This window comes from Acinonyx jubatus, chromosome B4 (assembly GCF_027475565.1).
Source record: "Acinonyx jubatus isolate Ajub_Pintada_27869175 chromosome B4, VMU_Ajub_asm_v1.0, whole genome shotgun sequence".
NCBI lineage: Eukaryota > Metazoa > Chordata > Mammalia > Carnivora > Felidae > Acinonyx > Acinonyx jubatus.
The window spans coordinates 51,463,250-51,478,963 of record NC_069387.1 but is presented as its reverse complement, the minus strand read 5'-3'; the positions used below and the strand labels follow the sequence as shown (position 1 = coordinate 51,478,963).

Below are 15,714 nucleotides of genomic sequence, written 5' to 3'. Positions count from 1 at the left end.
CTAGGACGATTGCTTACACTGTTTCCCAGCACTGGAGGAAAGGAGGTGAGCCCTTTCTAGGAAGCAGCTGGAGTGAATGAGCCTTCCCTCAAGTAGAGGAGACAGGCTTCTCTGAACATAGCTAATAGAGGATGTAAGGGACTTTCCAGGAAGTTTGTGAGGCACTGAGCTTGTGAGAGAGACACGGCTCTGGGGTTCTATCCTAAACTTAAATGTGTTGTCCCAGGCTTGAATTACATGAAACAGCTTGTGCTGTATTCCCTCACACCTCTGCCCCAGTCTTTCACCTTATGTTTTAGGTTGCCTTTTCATTTCTATTTTAAAATAAAAAATTAATGTTAAATGTAAAAGTTAAATTAAAAACATTAAAGTTTCTGCTTTTACAATACCAACCATATACTGCAAAGATTTATTTTCAACTTATGGATGAAGGATGTGATCCATTTTTTCTGGAAGACTTCTGGGAAAACTTTCCAAATTACTTTAGCATAACAGAAAATTTGTTTCTGCATTAAGTCAGCTTATTCCTCATACATACATAGTTGTTCAAAATTGTTGAATAGTGAGTTTCTCTGCCATGTGCTAAATCTATATAAAGCCTTTATGTAGTTAAAGTGACCACATATGCATGAATGAATACACTTAACACATATTTTAATGGCCAGATCGTCTAGGAATGCATTCTTCAAATCAGTACACAGAAACATTTCGAAGGTATGTGGGCAAGGATGCTTTCAATGGACTTGGTACCCAGAACGTTCCCTTCCACATAAACTCCTGCCTCAAACATATCACCCCTCAGCCTCCTGAGATCAAGGCACTCCTTTCCAGAGCATTAGCTCCTTTCTCCCTTACACATGAAAACCTTACTTCTCTGAATCTTACCTTTACCCTTCAGGGTGTAAATCCTCCAGCATGGTGAAAAGTGAACGGCCACAATGGCTGAGTAACGAGATCTCACAGAAATGGATGGAATTAGAATTACATTTAACGTATCCTAATTTGTTGTGATCAAATATGTTCGGGGAAGTACAATGGAAATATAAGTTCAAGGAGAAAAAGAAACGATGTAACATTTCCTACTTAAAAAAAAAAAAAAAAAAAAGCTTTTGGGGCTCCTGGCTGGCTCAGTGCGTATAGCATGCGACTCTTGATCTCAGGGTTGTGAGTTTGAGCCCTGTGTTGGGCATAGAGATTACTTAAAAAGAAATATTAAAAAAAAAAAATCTTGTGTGGCACCTGGATGGCTCAGTCAGTTGAGGGTCTGACTTCAGCTCAGGTTATGATCTATGATCTCGTGGTTGGGGAGTTTGAGCCCCACGTAGGGCTCTGTGGTGACAGCTCAGAACCTGGAGCCTGCTTCAGATTCTGTGTCTCCCTCTCTCTCTGCCTTTCCCCTGCTGTCTCTCAAAAATGAATAAACATTAAAAAAAAATTTTTAAAAACTTTAATACATTTTTAATTAGCTAATTTTTAATAAAAAATTCTATTTAATTGATTTAGTTAATTATTGAATGTTTTTTTTTTTTAAGCTCCCCGAGGGAGTGCACCATTCCCAGAGGTACTGCGATACCAGGTCGATGCCCGGAGAGGACGGAGCAAGCTCCTATTCCATCCCCCTGCTCCAGAAATCCACTTAGTATATTGTCCTTGGATAGATGACGTCTCAGATATCAAACTGATACGAACAGATACTATGCTTGATATTAGCCAAAAGGCCAAGAAATGATTAATCTTTTTTTTTTTTTAAAGTAAGCTCTATGCCCAAGGTGGGACTCAAATTCACAACCCCGAGATCAAGAGTCATGCTCTACGATTGAGCCCCAGGTGCCCCCTTGTTTGCATCTCTTAAAAATGGATAATGAGAGGGGTGCCTGAGTGGCTCAGTCAGTTAAGCACCCGACTTTGGCTCAGGTCATGATCTCGCAGTTCATGAGTTTGAGCCCCGTGTCAGGCTCTGTGCTGACAGCTCAGAGCCTGGAGCCTGCTTCAGATTCTGTGTTTCCCTCTTTCTCTGCTCCTCCCCTGCTCACGCTCTGTCTCTCAAAAATAAACAAACATTAAAAAATTAAAAAAAGATGGATGAGGGGTGCCTGGGTGGCTCAGTCAGTTAAGCACCTGACTTCGGCTCAGGTCATGATCTCACGGTTCTTGAATTTGAGCCCAAGGTAGGGCTCTGTGCTGACAGCTCAGAGGCTGGAGCTTGCTTCAGATTCTGTGTCATCCTCTCTCTGCCCCTCCCCCACTCATGCTCTGTCTCTCAAAAATGAATAAATGTTAAAAAAAAAAAAAAAAGAAAAAGATGATGAAGGGTGCCTGGGTGGCTCAGTTGCTTGAGCATCTGGCTTCTGATTTTGGCTCAGGTCATGATCCCAGGGTTGTGGGATCAAGCCCCGTGTTGGGCTCTGTGCTGAGTGTGGAGCCTGCTTGAGATTCTCTCTCTCCCTCTACCCCTCTCCCCTGCTCACACTTATTCTCTAAAATAAAATTTAAAAAATAAATGAAACTATCAAAACAGTATTTAGATTCTGTTGGACACATTTAAAAAACTGATTTAATAATTTTATTTTACAAAGCCAAATTTATAGTTTGGTAAAAATTGATCTTTTCAACTTCAACTTTTGAAAAACTATAGATGTCAATTTTAAAATGTGCAAAGGGAAACATAATTTTTAAAAACACTCTTGTGGACGTGCAAATAAGTTTGCAGATTGCTTATTTATGGTTATGTTTAATTTCTGACCACCATGGAAGTATGGCTATCGACCTTCTATAAATTGGGAGCAGGTGCATTTGGGGTACTTGGATGTGATGTTTAACTGGGAGCAGGTGCATGTGGGGGACTTGGATGTGATGTTTAACCGACCCAATAAGGCACACACTAAGCTTTGGAGCTTGCTTCCATGCTGGAAGGGTGGTGCCGGTGACGAACCCCCATTTGGAGTAAGGTTCTTTCCGGCTTGTCTGCCCTCCTTACTATGAGTCTCTGTACTCCCTGGGCTCTCTGCACACCTCTCCAGTAAGATGGAGTTGAGTAAGGTAAGCTTTAGGTGAGATAGAAAGTATTGATCTAGTCCATATTTTTGAAGAAGAGTCCCTTTTGCTATCTCCTGTTACAGGTACCCTTGCTGACCTACAGTTTTTAAGCACCTGATTTTCATCTGGCTTTCTGAAAGGTTGACAAAAGTTACAAGTGCTCTGTACTGCTTTTTCTAAACTCCTTTGGCTTGCAGGTATTCAAGTATGGGACGTTCTTCCTTCTTGAAACAGCTCAGAAAATGTTGTGTTTAATAAAGCCAAGTGACACACACCACATACACACATCAATCAAACCTAAACAGCCTCACCAAGAAAACCCGAAGGGAAAACCCAAGAATAACAGTAACTCAACCCACTGACAAAAGATCTGGAACCATAACCATCTCATGCTTGGAAAGAAAGAATAATCTTTTGCCTATTTCCTTTGGAAGACTTTGGCTGGCATGATGTCTTTAGATAAAGGTGGTATGTGTAAACATGTTTACGTGGATACAGAGAGCTGAGCCCTCTCCTTCCATCTTAACCTCTCTTCTCATTCACCTCCTACAATACAGACTGTATCTATTTGCATTTCATTTTGTGTGTTTCTGTTTGGAGCAGATGAATTTTTGTACATCTGCATTTTGAATTAAATTTAAATCCTCTTTACCATAGCATGAGAAAAAAAAAAAAAAAGAAAGACTGACTGGTGCCAATTTAGTTTCAGCCATTTCATATAGGAATCCAAAAGCATCAAATTTCCTTGTACTCTGGGAACAATATATAGCATGAACAAAAGGTTATAGAGGGAAGAAAATGTAATTGATTCTGAAGAGCGTGAACATCTGCAAAGAATGTATTGTAAGGGAAAATGATCTCTGAGGGTCCTACTCCTGATGATGAAACAGTTTCTAGTTCCCCATGTCAGAGGAATAACACTCCGCTCCACACAGGCCTCTCCAGGCCCAATGCACTGAGCAGAGAGTGTCAACGCTTGGAGCTAGTTTCCACAACACAGAAACAAACAGAAAGAAGTGTGAAGATTTCAGGAAACAAAACCTGCCCGGCGGTGCTGAGCTAATGGCCTCAGAGGAAAAGTGAAGAAAGAAAAGTATATTCTGGTTCAAACTCTGTCATTACATATAATGTGACTGTGGCCAAGTCAATGTATCTCTCGGAGCCTCAAGGTCCTCAAACTCTCACATGGGAGAGCCAGACTGGATGGCAGAAGAGGCCTTTTTATGATGTGATCTACAATAATACGATTAACAGTCTATTATTTCATAGAGAAGTCCCTTGAGTCTCAGACTTTCCATTTTATTTATTTATTTTTTTTTGAAAGATTTTGTTTTTCTCAAGTAATCTCTACACTCAAAGTGGGGCTTGAACTCACAGCCCGGAAATTACGAGTTGCATGCTCCACTGACAGAGCTAACCAGGTGCCCCAGTCTTCTCATTTTATTTTTTTAGTTTTTTGAATGCTTATTTTTGAGAGAGAGAGACAGACCGACACGTGGAGTGCGAGTGGGGGAGGGGCAGAGAGAGAGAGGGAGACCCAGAAGCAGGCTCCAGGCTCTGAGAAGGCAGCACAGAGCCCGATGTGGGGCTCGAATTCATGAACTATGAGATCATGACCTGAGCCTAAGTTGGATGCTTAACCGACTGAGCCACCCAGGCATACCTATTTTATTTTATTTTTAATGTTTTATCCATTTTCTGAGAGAGAGAGAGAGAGAGAAAGCAGGAGAGGAGCAGAGAGAGAGAGGGAGACACAGAATCCGAAGCAGGCTCCACGGCTTGGAGCCTGACGTGGGGCTTGAACTCATGAACCATGAGATCCTGACCTGAGCTGTAGTCAGATGCTCAACTGACTGAGCCACCCAGGCGCCCCTAGGCGTACCCGTTTTAGATGGGAGAGAGCAAAAAATTCTAACACGAGTGATTTAAGAACATCAACATTTATTTAACATGATAAAAAAGAAATGAGATATGAACATTTGCATTTAAACAATAGTAAGTAGCCTTTAATACTTACATGTGCTCATTGTATAATATATACACAATGAACATAATTACATTTGTACACAAACTAAGTACTGGATTGGAAAACCTGCTTATTGCTGTACACATCTATCCCAATGAAGTATAAGCCCAGTACTTCAAAATACCTACATTTTAAATTGTACCTTTAAGAAAGAGGAAGCGGTAACATTTGTGTTTAAGCTGACAAGAGTGTGGCAGTAACTGCTGACGCTGCAATCTGAGAAATAATAGTAGCAGAAAACAGGACATTCTTCACTTAGCAGTAATAAAATGGCACATTTTAAATATATATATATAAAATTTTTACAAATCAAGTGTGAAACAAAGCATTGCAGTAGCCAAAAATGGGAAGAAAAAAAAAAAAAGGAAAACAAGCTTCATTCGAAATAATAACTAAATTTATGTACTGAAAAGCAAAAAGAAATATAAATCCACCTAAATTTTAGAAACATCAAAATCTGGAAATCAGCAACTGAGTGAGCTCTGGCTGTAGACCGCACATTAAAAAAGCACCTTTACTTATGTGCTCTGAAATCATAGCAGCAAGCTGGTGTCAGAACAACAACCTTAGGATTACGGAGTGTACATATGAGCCATTAAAGCTGTTTGGAATAAACATTTTCCAGAAGTGATAAAATGATGCTCTGTGGCCAAAAGCATCAGAACTATGAATTTCATAGATTTAAAGTATACTGTACAATATCTTCTCACATTGCTGAAGGTCCACATCCTTAGCTTTCAATGGTTTTGACAGAAGTCAGGATAGCTGAAAAATAAAGACAGGGAAAATTACTTTGACACCTGCAAGTTAATGAGTGACCATTTCCTAAAGTAACTGAGGGCAATGTTCTACAACGGCAGAGCTGACAGGCATGGCCATGAAAATCCTAAAATATAATACAACAGAAGGACGTTTCTTGTCATTTCGTAGGTTTAATTTACCAGGCCATTTCAGAATTTTAAAAAAGAGTACCCAAATTTATGGCTGAATCAAAAAGATCAACAAAATAAGCAAAGATTTGCATAACTTTGCTAAAATATCTAACAATATATTAAGCTGCCTGCACAGCAGTGTCATTTGTAAACCTTCCCAAAGTCCTGCCAAAACTTCTAGGTCAGCAACATGACATACACTCAACGAGAAGACATAAAAAAATACAAGTCTGAGTGCTACTTGTCGTTCTGGCCGTACGCCAGAAGACAAGGAAATACCCGGCAATAACTGGACCCCATTCCAGCCTATAATGCCACTGGCTCTTAGAGGGAAAGTAAAACAAAACAAAATCCAATAATAACAACTTAAGGAACCCGGAAATGTACTTGAGTTTTAACTGCACATATTCTTTATTGTCAGACAACATTCTTTCGTATCAGTGGTCTGTGTACAGAGAATTGTAACCTGTTTATTGAACCAAAGATAATGAGAGTGGACTTTAATTTACATTCCTCCACGAAGATGGACAGAGGCCATCTATCAGCTCTTCGCACAGGAGGAATCACACAAGCATGCTGCTATTCCTATTCTGGTGGTATTCTTGTCACTAGTTGCAACTGTCACTTCAGAACCTATTAAGTTAAAAGTTTAAACGCATGAATGACAGAGGCAAGACACAGGTAAGACTATAACAAACAGGTGGTTTGTCACTCCAGAAAGGATGTCAATCCTGCATAAATGCCAACTGACAACAAACAAAGGCCTCTTCTAGGCTCTAGGTAGACATAATCTCAAACAGAGGTTATAAATACGCCAAGACAGTTAGACACAAGTCCATCTGGATGAAAAAAAGGACACGGATTACAGTTGCTACAAAAGGTATGAATGGAAGTGGATTCTAGAAAATAAGCACTACTGGATGAACTTAGTCAGTGTTTGTACTAATTTGAGAATCTGTAAGTCAAAGCATATGTTAGCAACAATGCTTATAATGTCTCTATGTGTTTCTGCTGCTTATAATTGTTTAACAGAAATGTGCTGGTAGTCCTAATGCACACATTACTAGATCTGATAGACACTGAAGAAAAAAAAAGGAAAAAGGCATAAATAGCTTCACATCTCAAAGCTTTTCTGAAAAGTAAAAAAAAAAGGTATGTATTTACAAGTACAAAAGGCAAGTAAAATTTAGCAACTGTTTATAAAAGTGTTAACAGTAAGACCTTAGGAAATTATTGTCAGTTCCCAAACTGTGGTCTATGGCACAATGTTCAGTCAGGTTCTGTCCTTCCCCCTGCATCCACCCACAGCTTTTTTAGTAGCTACCTCTCTTACTTAAACAAAATTAATTATTTAGAAATAGTTTCTGATAGATCTTAAGGACTGTAATATTCCTTGTAGTTGGCTGTACCACAAACACTTCTTTGTCCTTTTAAAATAATAAACTCCCGATGCGGTAGGTGGGTTGCACAAACTGTAAAAAAACATTACTTGATCAACATGTAACTGCTTCAACAGAATTCTCAGGTCCGACTACGGAAAGGAATGCTAAGTGGGGGCACAGCTGCAAAACCCCGTGCGGCCTGTCTTGGCACGGGCTATACCTTTCCCGTTTTGCTGTTTTTATGGACGATGAAATAAGAGACAGAGAAAATGTTGTCACACAGCAAATCACTGGAAGGGCTGATGGAGATCTGAGTTAGTGCCTGTGGCTCAAATACATGGCCTCCTTGCTCTGCCAACAATCTCTAGTGCACGGCCCAGAATTAATCTCAGTTTTTGTTCACTAAAGCAACAAATGAATACAACTCAAGTTAAAAACTCTGAAGTTAAAGCACGGACGCAAAGGGAACAGACGTACTTTTTCTGAGACTACACACACATGAAATGGGATCCTTCTGTGAGCTGCGGCTGGGCGGCTGGAACCGGAGATGCCGAGGACTCAGGAGATGGGGACAGACTTTTCACTAAAACAGACCAAGAGAATGCAAGAAGGTACACATGTTTAGGATACACTTGGAGAAGGAAATCCTGATGTTGTGATCCCATAAAATAGGAACATGTTTCAGGAAGGAATTAATAGTTGTACTTGGTTTCTGTTGTTTTCTAAATTGGCAATTGATTATTTAGCATGAAATGTCTCTTGAAGACTGTTAAAATTCTTCTTCCTTATATACCTTAAACATCGTATACAATGTTATGTGTCAATTATACATCAACCAAATTGGAAAAAAAAATTCTTGTCTTTTTTTTTTTTTGGCTTTGAGGTTAATTTTTAGGTGTCTGTCAAGGAAGCCCTCTTGTTGGGTCTGTCTGTCTGTCTGTCTATCTATCTATCTATCTATCTATCTATCTATCTAGTAAGCTCTGTGCCCAACATGGGGCTTGAACTCATAATCCTGAGATCAAGAGTTGCATGCTCTACTGACTGAGCCAGCCAGGCACTGCTGGGTCTCACTTTAACAGACTTTCTAGTTTCATGCAGCTAAATAGTATAAACAGTTTAAATGTTGTGATTTTAATGCACCCACACACTTTACACAGACGTGCAAAAACAGTAACAGGAAGTGGTCAGTGACAAAAAACTGCCTTATAAGCGACAGAGGCAAAAGACAATGCTTAATGTTGGCTACAGGGAAACACGACTCATAATATAAATTTGCATATTACATGCATGTAAGATACAGAAAATACTCTGCCAGAATCCAATGCTCCTCCTAAGAAGAACAGTACCAAATAATTGGATTTCATTGTATTTGCTTGTCTGCAAAATGATGGGGAGAAAGGTGAAGAAAGGCAGGATTAAGAATAGTTTTTTCCAGGGGTGCCTGGGTGGTTCAGTCAGTTATCCAATTCTTGATTTTGGCTCAGGTCATGATCTCACGGGTTCAGGAGTTTAAGCCCAGTGAGGGGCTCTGTGCTGACAGCCTGGAGCCTGCTTGGGATTCTCTGTCTCCCTCTCTCTCTGCCCCTCCCCCACTCTCTCTCTCTCAACATAAAGAAATAAACATTAAAAAATAAAGAATGGATTTTTTGCTTATGGACTATGAGAAGCAAGGTTGATAATATGCACCAGTGGTATGATCCCTCTCCCCACCCCTTGCCAAATATCATAAAGAAAAAAAGAGAAAAATCTGTGAAGATTCTAAAAAAAAAAAATAGAAATTTTTATTTTGTGACGTACTATGGATCACGATTTTCTCTCAAGGAAACGTCCAAGTGTGGATTCTAGCAGGGGCTAGAGTAAACAAGGTCATGCTACTAGTTTAGATATTAAATCTTACACAGTTCCCGAAGTGGTAGGTTTGTGACTACTCTGAGAGTCCAGCCTCAAAGCAGGTACATTTTCCATGTACTGAAAGATCTTAGTAGAAAAAATTTGTGGTATATGTGTTAAGGTTGAGATGGGAGGGAGAGAGAGAGAGAGAGAAGCAACAGATTCCCAAGCCAGGACAGACCCTGTGGATCTAGCTGGGTAGGCACGTGTCCCCTTTCCTTCCTTTCCAGTGACATCCTTCCTGAAGGTGCATGTGGGAAAGCAAAGGTATGCGTTGAGAAATTCAGAGGAAGCACCAGTGAGAAAAGTATGAAATGTGGAATATCTACCTGCCATCGTTTGATTTCCTCTAGAAGCCTCAGGAGTTTGTTCACAAGAAGCAATAGTTTCTTCCTGCTCATGAATATCGTCCTTTATATTTTCTTCAGGGTGGCTTTCTGCTTTATGATTTGGGATCTGTGTCTCATCCTGAGGGCTAATGAAAACAGATATTTTAAAATTTGTTATTACAGAATGCAATACATTTTTTCCTTCCACTTTACTGTTATGTAAAATTTTAACCATACACAAAGGATGTCACCATTTCCATATTGAGTAACTGCTGACATTTTGCTTGTAATTAATCTCTTTTCTTTTCCCCCCTTACAGAAATTTTAATCATAAAAAAATCAGAGCAAATAATATATGAAACTTATACCCTCAGCTTCAATAATGATCCATGTTTTACCAATTTTGTTTCATATACACTGCCAGTTTCCTACTCCCCAAATTATTTTAAAATAGATTCCAGACAAATCATTCAGTCTGTAAACACTTCAGTTTGTATTTACAATACCTAAATGTCATCAAATATCTAGTCAGTGCTCAAATTTCCTTGATAGCCTCATTATACCAATTTTAGAGTTATGTTTCAAGAAGATCCAAAGTCCACATTTGTATTTGCCTGACAAGTCTCTTAAACTTTAAAATACCCCACAACACACATCCTTTTTATTCTTTGCCACTTATCTGTGAAAGAACCTGCTTTCTCCATCCTACATAGTTTATCACATTCTGTATTTTGATGATTTTATTCCTCTTATTTTTTATTAAAAAAATTTTTTTTAAGTTTATTTATTTATGAGAGATAGAGACAGCATGAGTGAGGGAGAGGCAAAGAAAGAGACAGAGACCCAGAATCCAAAGCAGGTTCCAGGCTCCGAGCTGTCAGCAGAGCTGACATGGGGCTTGAACCCACAAACCGTGAGATCATGATCTGAGCTGAAGTCAGATGCTTAACTGACTGAGCCACCCAGGCGCCCCTCCTCTTATTTTTTATAAACTGATAGCATTTTGAAGCTTGATCAGATTTAGGTTTTTTGGGGAAAGGGGCAAACAGTAGATCATTAGGTGGGGTTTGTGCCCTATTGCATTAACAGGTTCTATTCTTCATGTTGAAAATGATCAGTGAGTTCAAGGGTTATCAGCTTGATCCACTCACTATAAAGTTCCCTGTCAGATTTTCAGCTAACAGCTTTTCCAGCCATCGAGGAGTATTGCCTAAATCCCTTATTTCTTTAAGGCTAGCAAAGCAGTGATAGTGTAAGTCTCTCATTCCTTATTGAATAAAATTCTTCTAAAAAGAAAAATATTTCCTCAAAAACTTTTTGGTTGCAATTTGTTTGGGAAAGGCAAGAAAAATACTTGATTCTTTGCCTTTATGCACCAGACTTTGGAATAAGAAGTCAACTCCTTAGCATCGTCCAGAGTGGCCAACAAATGATTTTTTTGTTGTTGTATCATTATAAACTCATAGATTTTTACCTGAGGGTAAGATTGAGGGTATACACATAAGAAGGCTAGTTAAGAAATGCAGCTAAACAATAAATAGCAAATCACTATAATTTTTGGAACACATCCGATAACTTAGATATCTGATCAATGTCTATCATTGCCTATCATTATGCAGGCAATACTGAAGTGGCTCACTTTGATAGACCTTATACATCTCTTGGCATTTTTAAAAAGGTATTTATTGAATTCCTGGGTGAGAAGCATAGTGATAAGTGCTATACTTGTATTTTCTTATTTAATCATTGCAACACATTTGTGAGATAGATACTATTATCATCCTCATTTTTACAAGTAAGGAACCTGCAGTTTAGGAAGTTTATGTAAATTGTTTAAGATCCTACAGCTCTTAAGTAGCTAAGCTGGGACAGGAATCCAAGACTTTTTGACTCTGAAGTTCACCATGCTTTCTTCTAATGTATGATTGTTTATTTTTGAGAGAGAAAGAGAAAGAGAAAGGGAGGGAGGAAGGGAGGGAGGGAGCGCAAGCAGGGGAGGGGCAGAGAGAGCTGGAGACACAGAATCCAAAGCAGGCTCTAGGCTCTGAGCTGTTAGACTGACGCGGGGCTCGAACTCACGGACCGCGAGATCATGACCTGAGCCGAAGTAGGACGCCCAATTGACTGAGCCACCCAGTCATCTCTGAAGTTCACCATTCTTAAGTAGTTATAGTATTTGGGGAATGATTCCTTTGTTGTTTTCCCTATTACTTATTACCTGAATGAAACATCCTCAGACATTTTCTCTTTGTTTCTCTCTTTATCCATCACTTCCTCAGAATTCACTTCATTTGGTTCAGGTTTAAAAAGTGTTGTGGAAAAAATGTCCTCAGTGCTTTTCAACTATAGAATAAGAAGAAAAATGATTCAAAAATAAATGTGTATTAAAAAATTAGACCCTGTCAAATAGTTACTGAAATACATATTCAGATTCAAGTATATTAAAAATATTAACATTCTTTTTTTTTATATGTTTTATTTATTGATTTTGAGAAGAGAGAGAGAGCGCCAGCAGAGGAGGGGTAGAGAGAGAAGGAGAGAGAGAATCACAAGCAGGCTCTGCCCTAAGAAGCGCAAAGGCTGACAGGTGTCTGAACTCAAGAACAAAGTGTCGGACACTTAACTGACTGAGCCACCTACGTACCTCTAAAAATATTAACATCCTTTACTACTGGAAGCAAAAAGTTATTTGCCTAAAGGGCTGATGCACGTTGCTAACAGCTAGGTGTTTTGGGACATAAGATTCTTTAACTGGGGTTAACAATAATTTATTCTACCCTTACTTATGTTTTAACTTTTCAATTAACCCATTTTTTGATGTGCTGAATACATCACTCAAATTAACAAAACCTATTTCACTTAGACGTAGGGTCTCTGTGATGAAATGAAACATAACTATTTTCAACCTTACCACTTGATCTAATCTTCAAAAATCTACCCCTTTGGAATATCTGTTCAAAAGTAATCTCTTTACCTCTTTGATGAAATCTGTATTTTGAGGTTCACTTTCTTTTAGTCGAACAATTTCTGCTGCAGGAGTTTCATGGTTTGGCTTCACATCATTTTCTCTAATGACAGTATCCAGTTCCTTAATGTTATCATCCCTTTTTCGAGTCTGTCCGAAAGACATATAGCATAGATTCATACCATGTACAGTTTTTAGATAGCATCTGTTATTTTGAAAAAAAAAAAAAAAAAAAAAAAAAAAAAGGTTGATCTTCACGTACAAGGAGGTTCTCTTATGAAAACCAATAGGAAGAAAAAAAAATATATATCAGTATTCCATGCATTTTTTTTCTCTTTTAATTACCCATTTTGTAATTTGAAGAATGTGCAATTAGAGCGGTTAATCTGCTGAATCTTTAGTAGCAGTGCCTGGATGCTCCTGATTAGATGGAAAGGGGATTTCTAGGAAGACAGGGAAACCCTTTCAGCTGGTGCATGTCTACTAACAGGGACAGGCCAGACAGAAGCTACTGAAAAGGTGTGCCCGTCTGCTATCTCTGTATTTATGAATCGGGGTAACAAACAAACAAACAATAAGAAATGGAATGGTGTCTCTTTGCAAGGCAGGAGTTGGGATGTAAGGAATAGTAGACTTACGCTTTTACTGAGAAGCTCTGTCCTGCTACAATTTAGGTCATGTTAAATTAGGACACAGAGTAATACACATTTTATTGGAGGGGGAATTGGGGACTATCTCGTTAACTTGCGTGGCATTTTACATTCGCTGAAAGCACTTTTACCTTAGTATCTCTGTGAAGTAGACAGGGTAGGGCTGTGTCATCTGATTTACAGCAGAGAAGAGTAAGGCCACAACTGGTACAAGTATGTCCAACAAGTAAGATGGCTCTGGTTTTCTGAACCCAGGGCTATTTCCACTTTACTGAGCTGTCTTAGCTTATTATTATGGACATTAGGTAAAATCAAATAACTATCCATACTGCAGACATTTGAAAACCCATCAATCATGTAACTCCAGATCCTGACTCAAGTGATACTACATTTACACACAAGAATGGTTAAAAGCAAATTGATGTACCTGGGTAATCCTGAATGGATTATCCCTTAAGCCTGAGGGACTTTGTAAGGGTGACTGGTCTAAAGAACCAATAACATTTAATCCTTTTTTCTTTTCCCTCAGGCACGCTTGTTGATGTCTCCTTATCCTTTCCATCTGCTCTTCCACAGTCATCCTAGGTCGAGTACTTTCAGCCAAACAGAGCTGTTCCACTGCACTTCTTGGTCTTTCCTTTAAATTAGAAATAGACATATGAATACATCAATACAGAATAACTTCTGAAAAGTATGTTGGGATAAAAAATGTTCTGAAAGGATTTATTTTGTTCTCAAAATCACAAGTGGAGCTTTGAGTGTTAATTTAGTTAACACCAGAAAGGCAAACTGTTTTTTCCTTCACTGGTGATTGGTGATGCACAGTCAACGAAACAGGAAATTGTATAAAACTCAAACTAGGAGAATACAGGGGGCACAGTATCTAAATATAAGACTTTATTTATTTTAAACATTTTATTTATGTTGAGAGAGCAGGAACAGGGGAGAGGCAGAGAGGCAGAGAGAGAGAGAATCCCAAGCAGCTCTCCGCTAACAGGCTGACAGTGAGGAGCCCAATGTGGGGCTACATCTCAGGAACCATGAGATCATCACCTGAGCTGAAATCAAGAGTCAGAGGCTTAACTGACTAAGCCACAAAGGTGCCCCCCTCCTTTTTAATTTTTTTTTCCTAAGGTTTAGTTTTCAGTAATCTCTATACCAATGTGGGGCTCAAACTCATAACTCCAAGATCAAAAGTTGCATGCTCTACTGACTAGGCAGCCAGGTGCCCGAAGATATATTTTAATGAAAATTTAATTTGTTAAAAAAGTTTATTTACTTGTTTAGGGGGAGAGAGAGAGAGAGAGAACCAGCAGGGAAGATGCAGAGAGAGAGGGAGACAGAGAATCTGAAGCGGGCTCTGTGCTAACAGCATGAGCCCAATGTGGGGCGAACTCACAAACCACGAGATCATGACCTGAGCTGAAGTCAGACATTTAACCAATTAAGCCACCCAGGTGCTCCAAAATATATGTTTTAAGTCAAACATTTACTGTGAAAAGACTTCACAGAGAAAACATCCTCAGTTTATGATCAATAAGGATTTAAAAATTAAACAACCAATTCTTAATCTCACTTTCTTATTAAAGACGTAAAACAATATCGGTATAAAATGCCAAATAAGAACTTCAATATTAGTCACAAGCAAATTTTAGCTTATTTTATGTAACAGAAAATTTGAAGACTGAACATATTCTAGAATCTATGGCATAGAATCCATAGGTTTCTTTGTGCCCTCTGGTCTGGGTTGGTGGGAACTGACTGAGATATTGGTGAAGTTGCTTTCTTTTGAAAAAACCTAGGGCAGAGATGAGCATTTCCGTGAGGAAGCAATATGTCAGGCAAACCCACTAAGATCCTTTTTTCTCTTGAGCAATCTGGAAAATGCTTGCAGGGCAGGAGTGATAGCTCTAGAGCCATTTTCTATTGTATAGAATAAGTATCTTAAAGAGCTCAAGTAAAATCTAAAAGAGGAAAACTGAAAAGCCTTAATTTGCAGAAGTAACGATGATTTTCATTTATATGTAAAATAAAACACATTAGCTTTGGAAAGAAAAAACAAAACACCAACCAAACCAAAAAAAAAAAAAAAAATTAAAAAAAGTAAATTCTAAATATAGATTGGGAATTGGCTACTATAGTCATCCCTTTCCTTTTCTTTTTATTTCAGATTTTATTAAAGTTTCTTATTTTATCCTTTTATTTTTAGTAACAATAAACATGCAGTCTTCCTGGCTTTTCTACGTTTATACAATAATGTCACACTGCAACTTTCTTCTCAAGTTGTCATATAGTAAAAATCTGTTTTTATTTATTTATTTGTAATTAAAAAAAATTTTTTTTGAGAGAGTGAGAGTGAGCGAGAGAGCCAGAAAATGAGTGGGGGAGGGGCAGAGAGAGAGGGAGACAGAATCCAAAGCAGGCTCCAGGCTCTGAGCTGTCAGCATAGAGCCTGATGCAGGGCTCAAACTCATGAACTGTGAGATCATGATGGAGCCAGT

The 15,714-nt window shown here is 38.7% G+C and overlaps 1 protein-coding gene and 1 non-coding gene across 18 annotated transcripts in view; both read right to left on the bottom strand.

Moving 5' to 3' along the window:
* Positions 1-1,539: 1,539 nt before the first annotated feature.
* Positions 1,540-1,730, bottom strand: LOC113593101 (U2 spliceosomal RNA). The gene has a single exon (XR_003413165.1). It is a non-coding gene; the product is annotated as a U2 spliceosomal RNA (small nuclear RNA).
* Positions 1,731-4,960: 3,230 nt separating this feature from the next.
* The window catches only part of PLEKHA5 (pleckstrin homology domain containing A5), a 238,970-nt gene continuing 228,216 nt past the window's right edge, over positions 4,961-15,714 (bottom strand). For all 17 annotated transcript variants that reach the window (XM_027035676.2, XM_053225904.1, XM_053225903.1 and 14 more), the window contains 6 exons: positions 13,641-13,850; positions 12,573-12,713; positions 11,817-11,941; positions 9,599-9,744; positions 7,854-7,959; positions 4,961-5,827 (listed from right to left, as the gene is read on the bottom strand). In XM_027035676.2, coding sequence (XP_026891477.2) covers positions 7,865-7,959; positions 9,599-9,744; positions 11,817-11,941; positions 12,573-12,713; positions 13,641-13,850 — 717 coding nt within the window. In that variant the 3' untranslated portion in view covers positions 4,961-5,827; positions 7,854-7,864. The remainder of the gene's footprint in view (positions 5,828-7,853; positions 7,960-9,598; positions 9,745-11,816; positions 11,942-12,572; positions 12,714-13,640; positions 13,851-15,714) is intronic.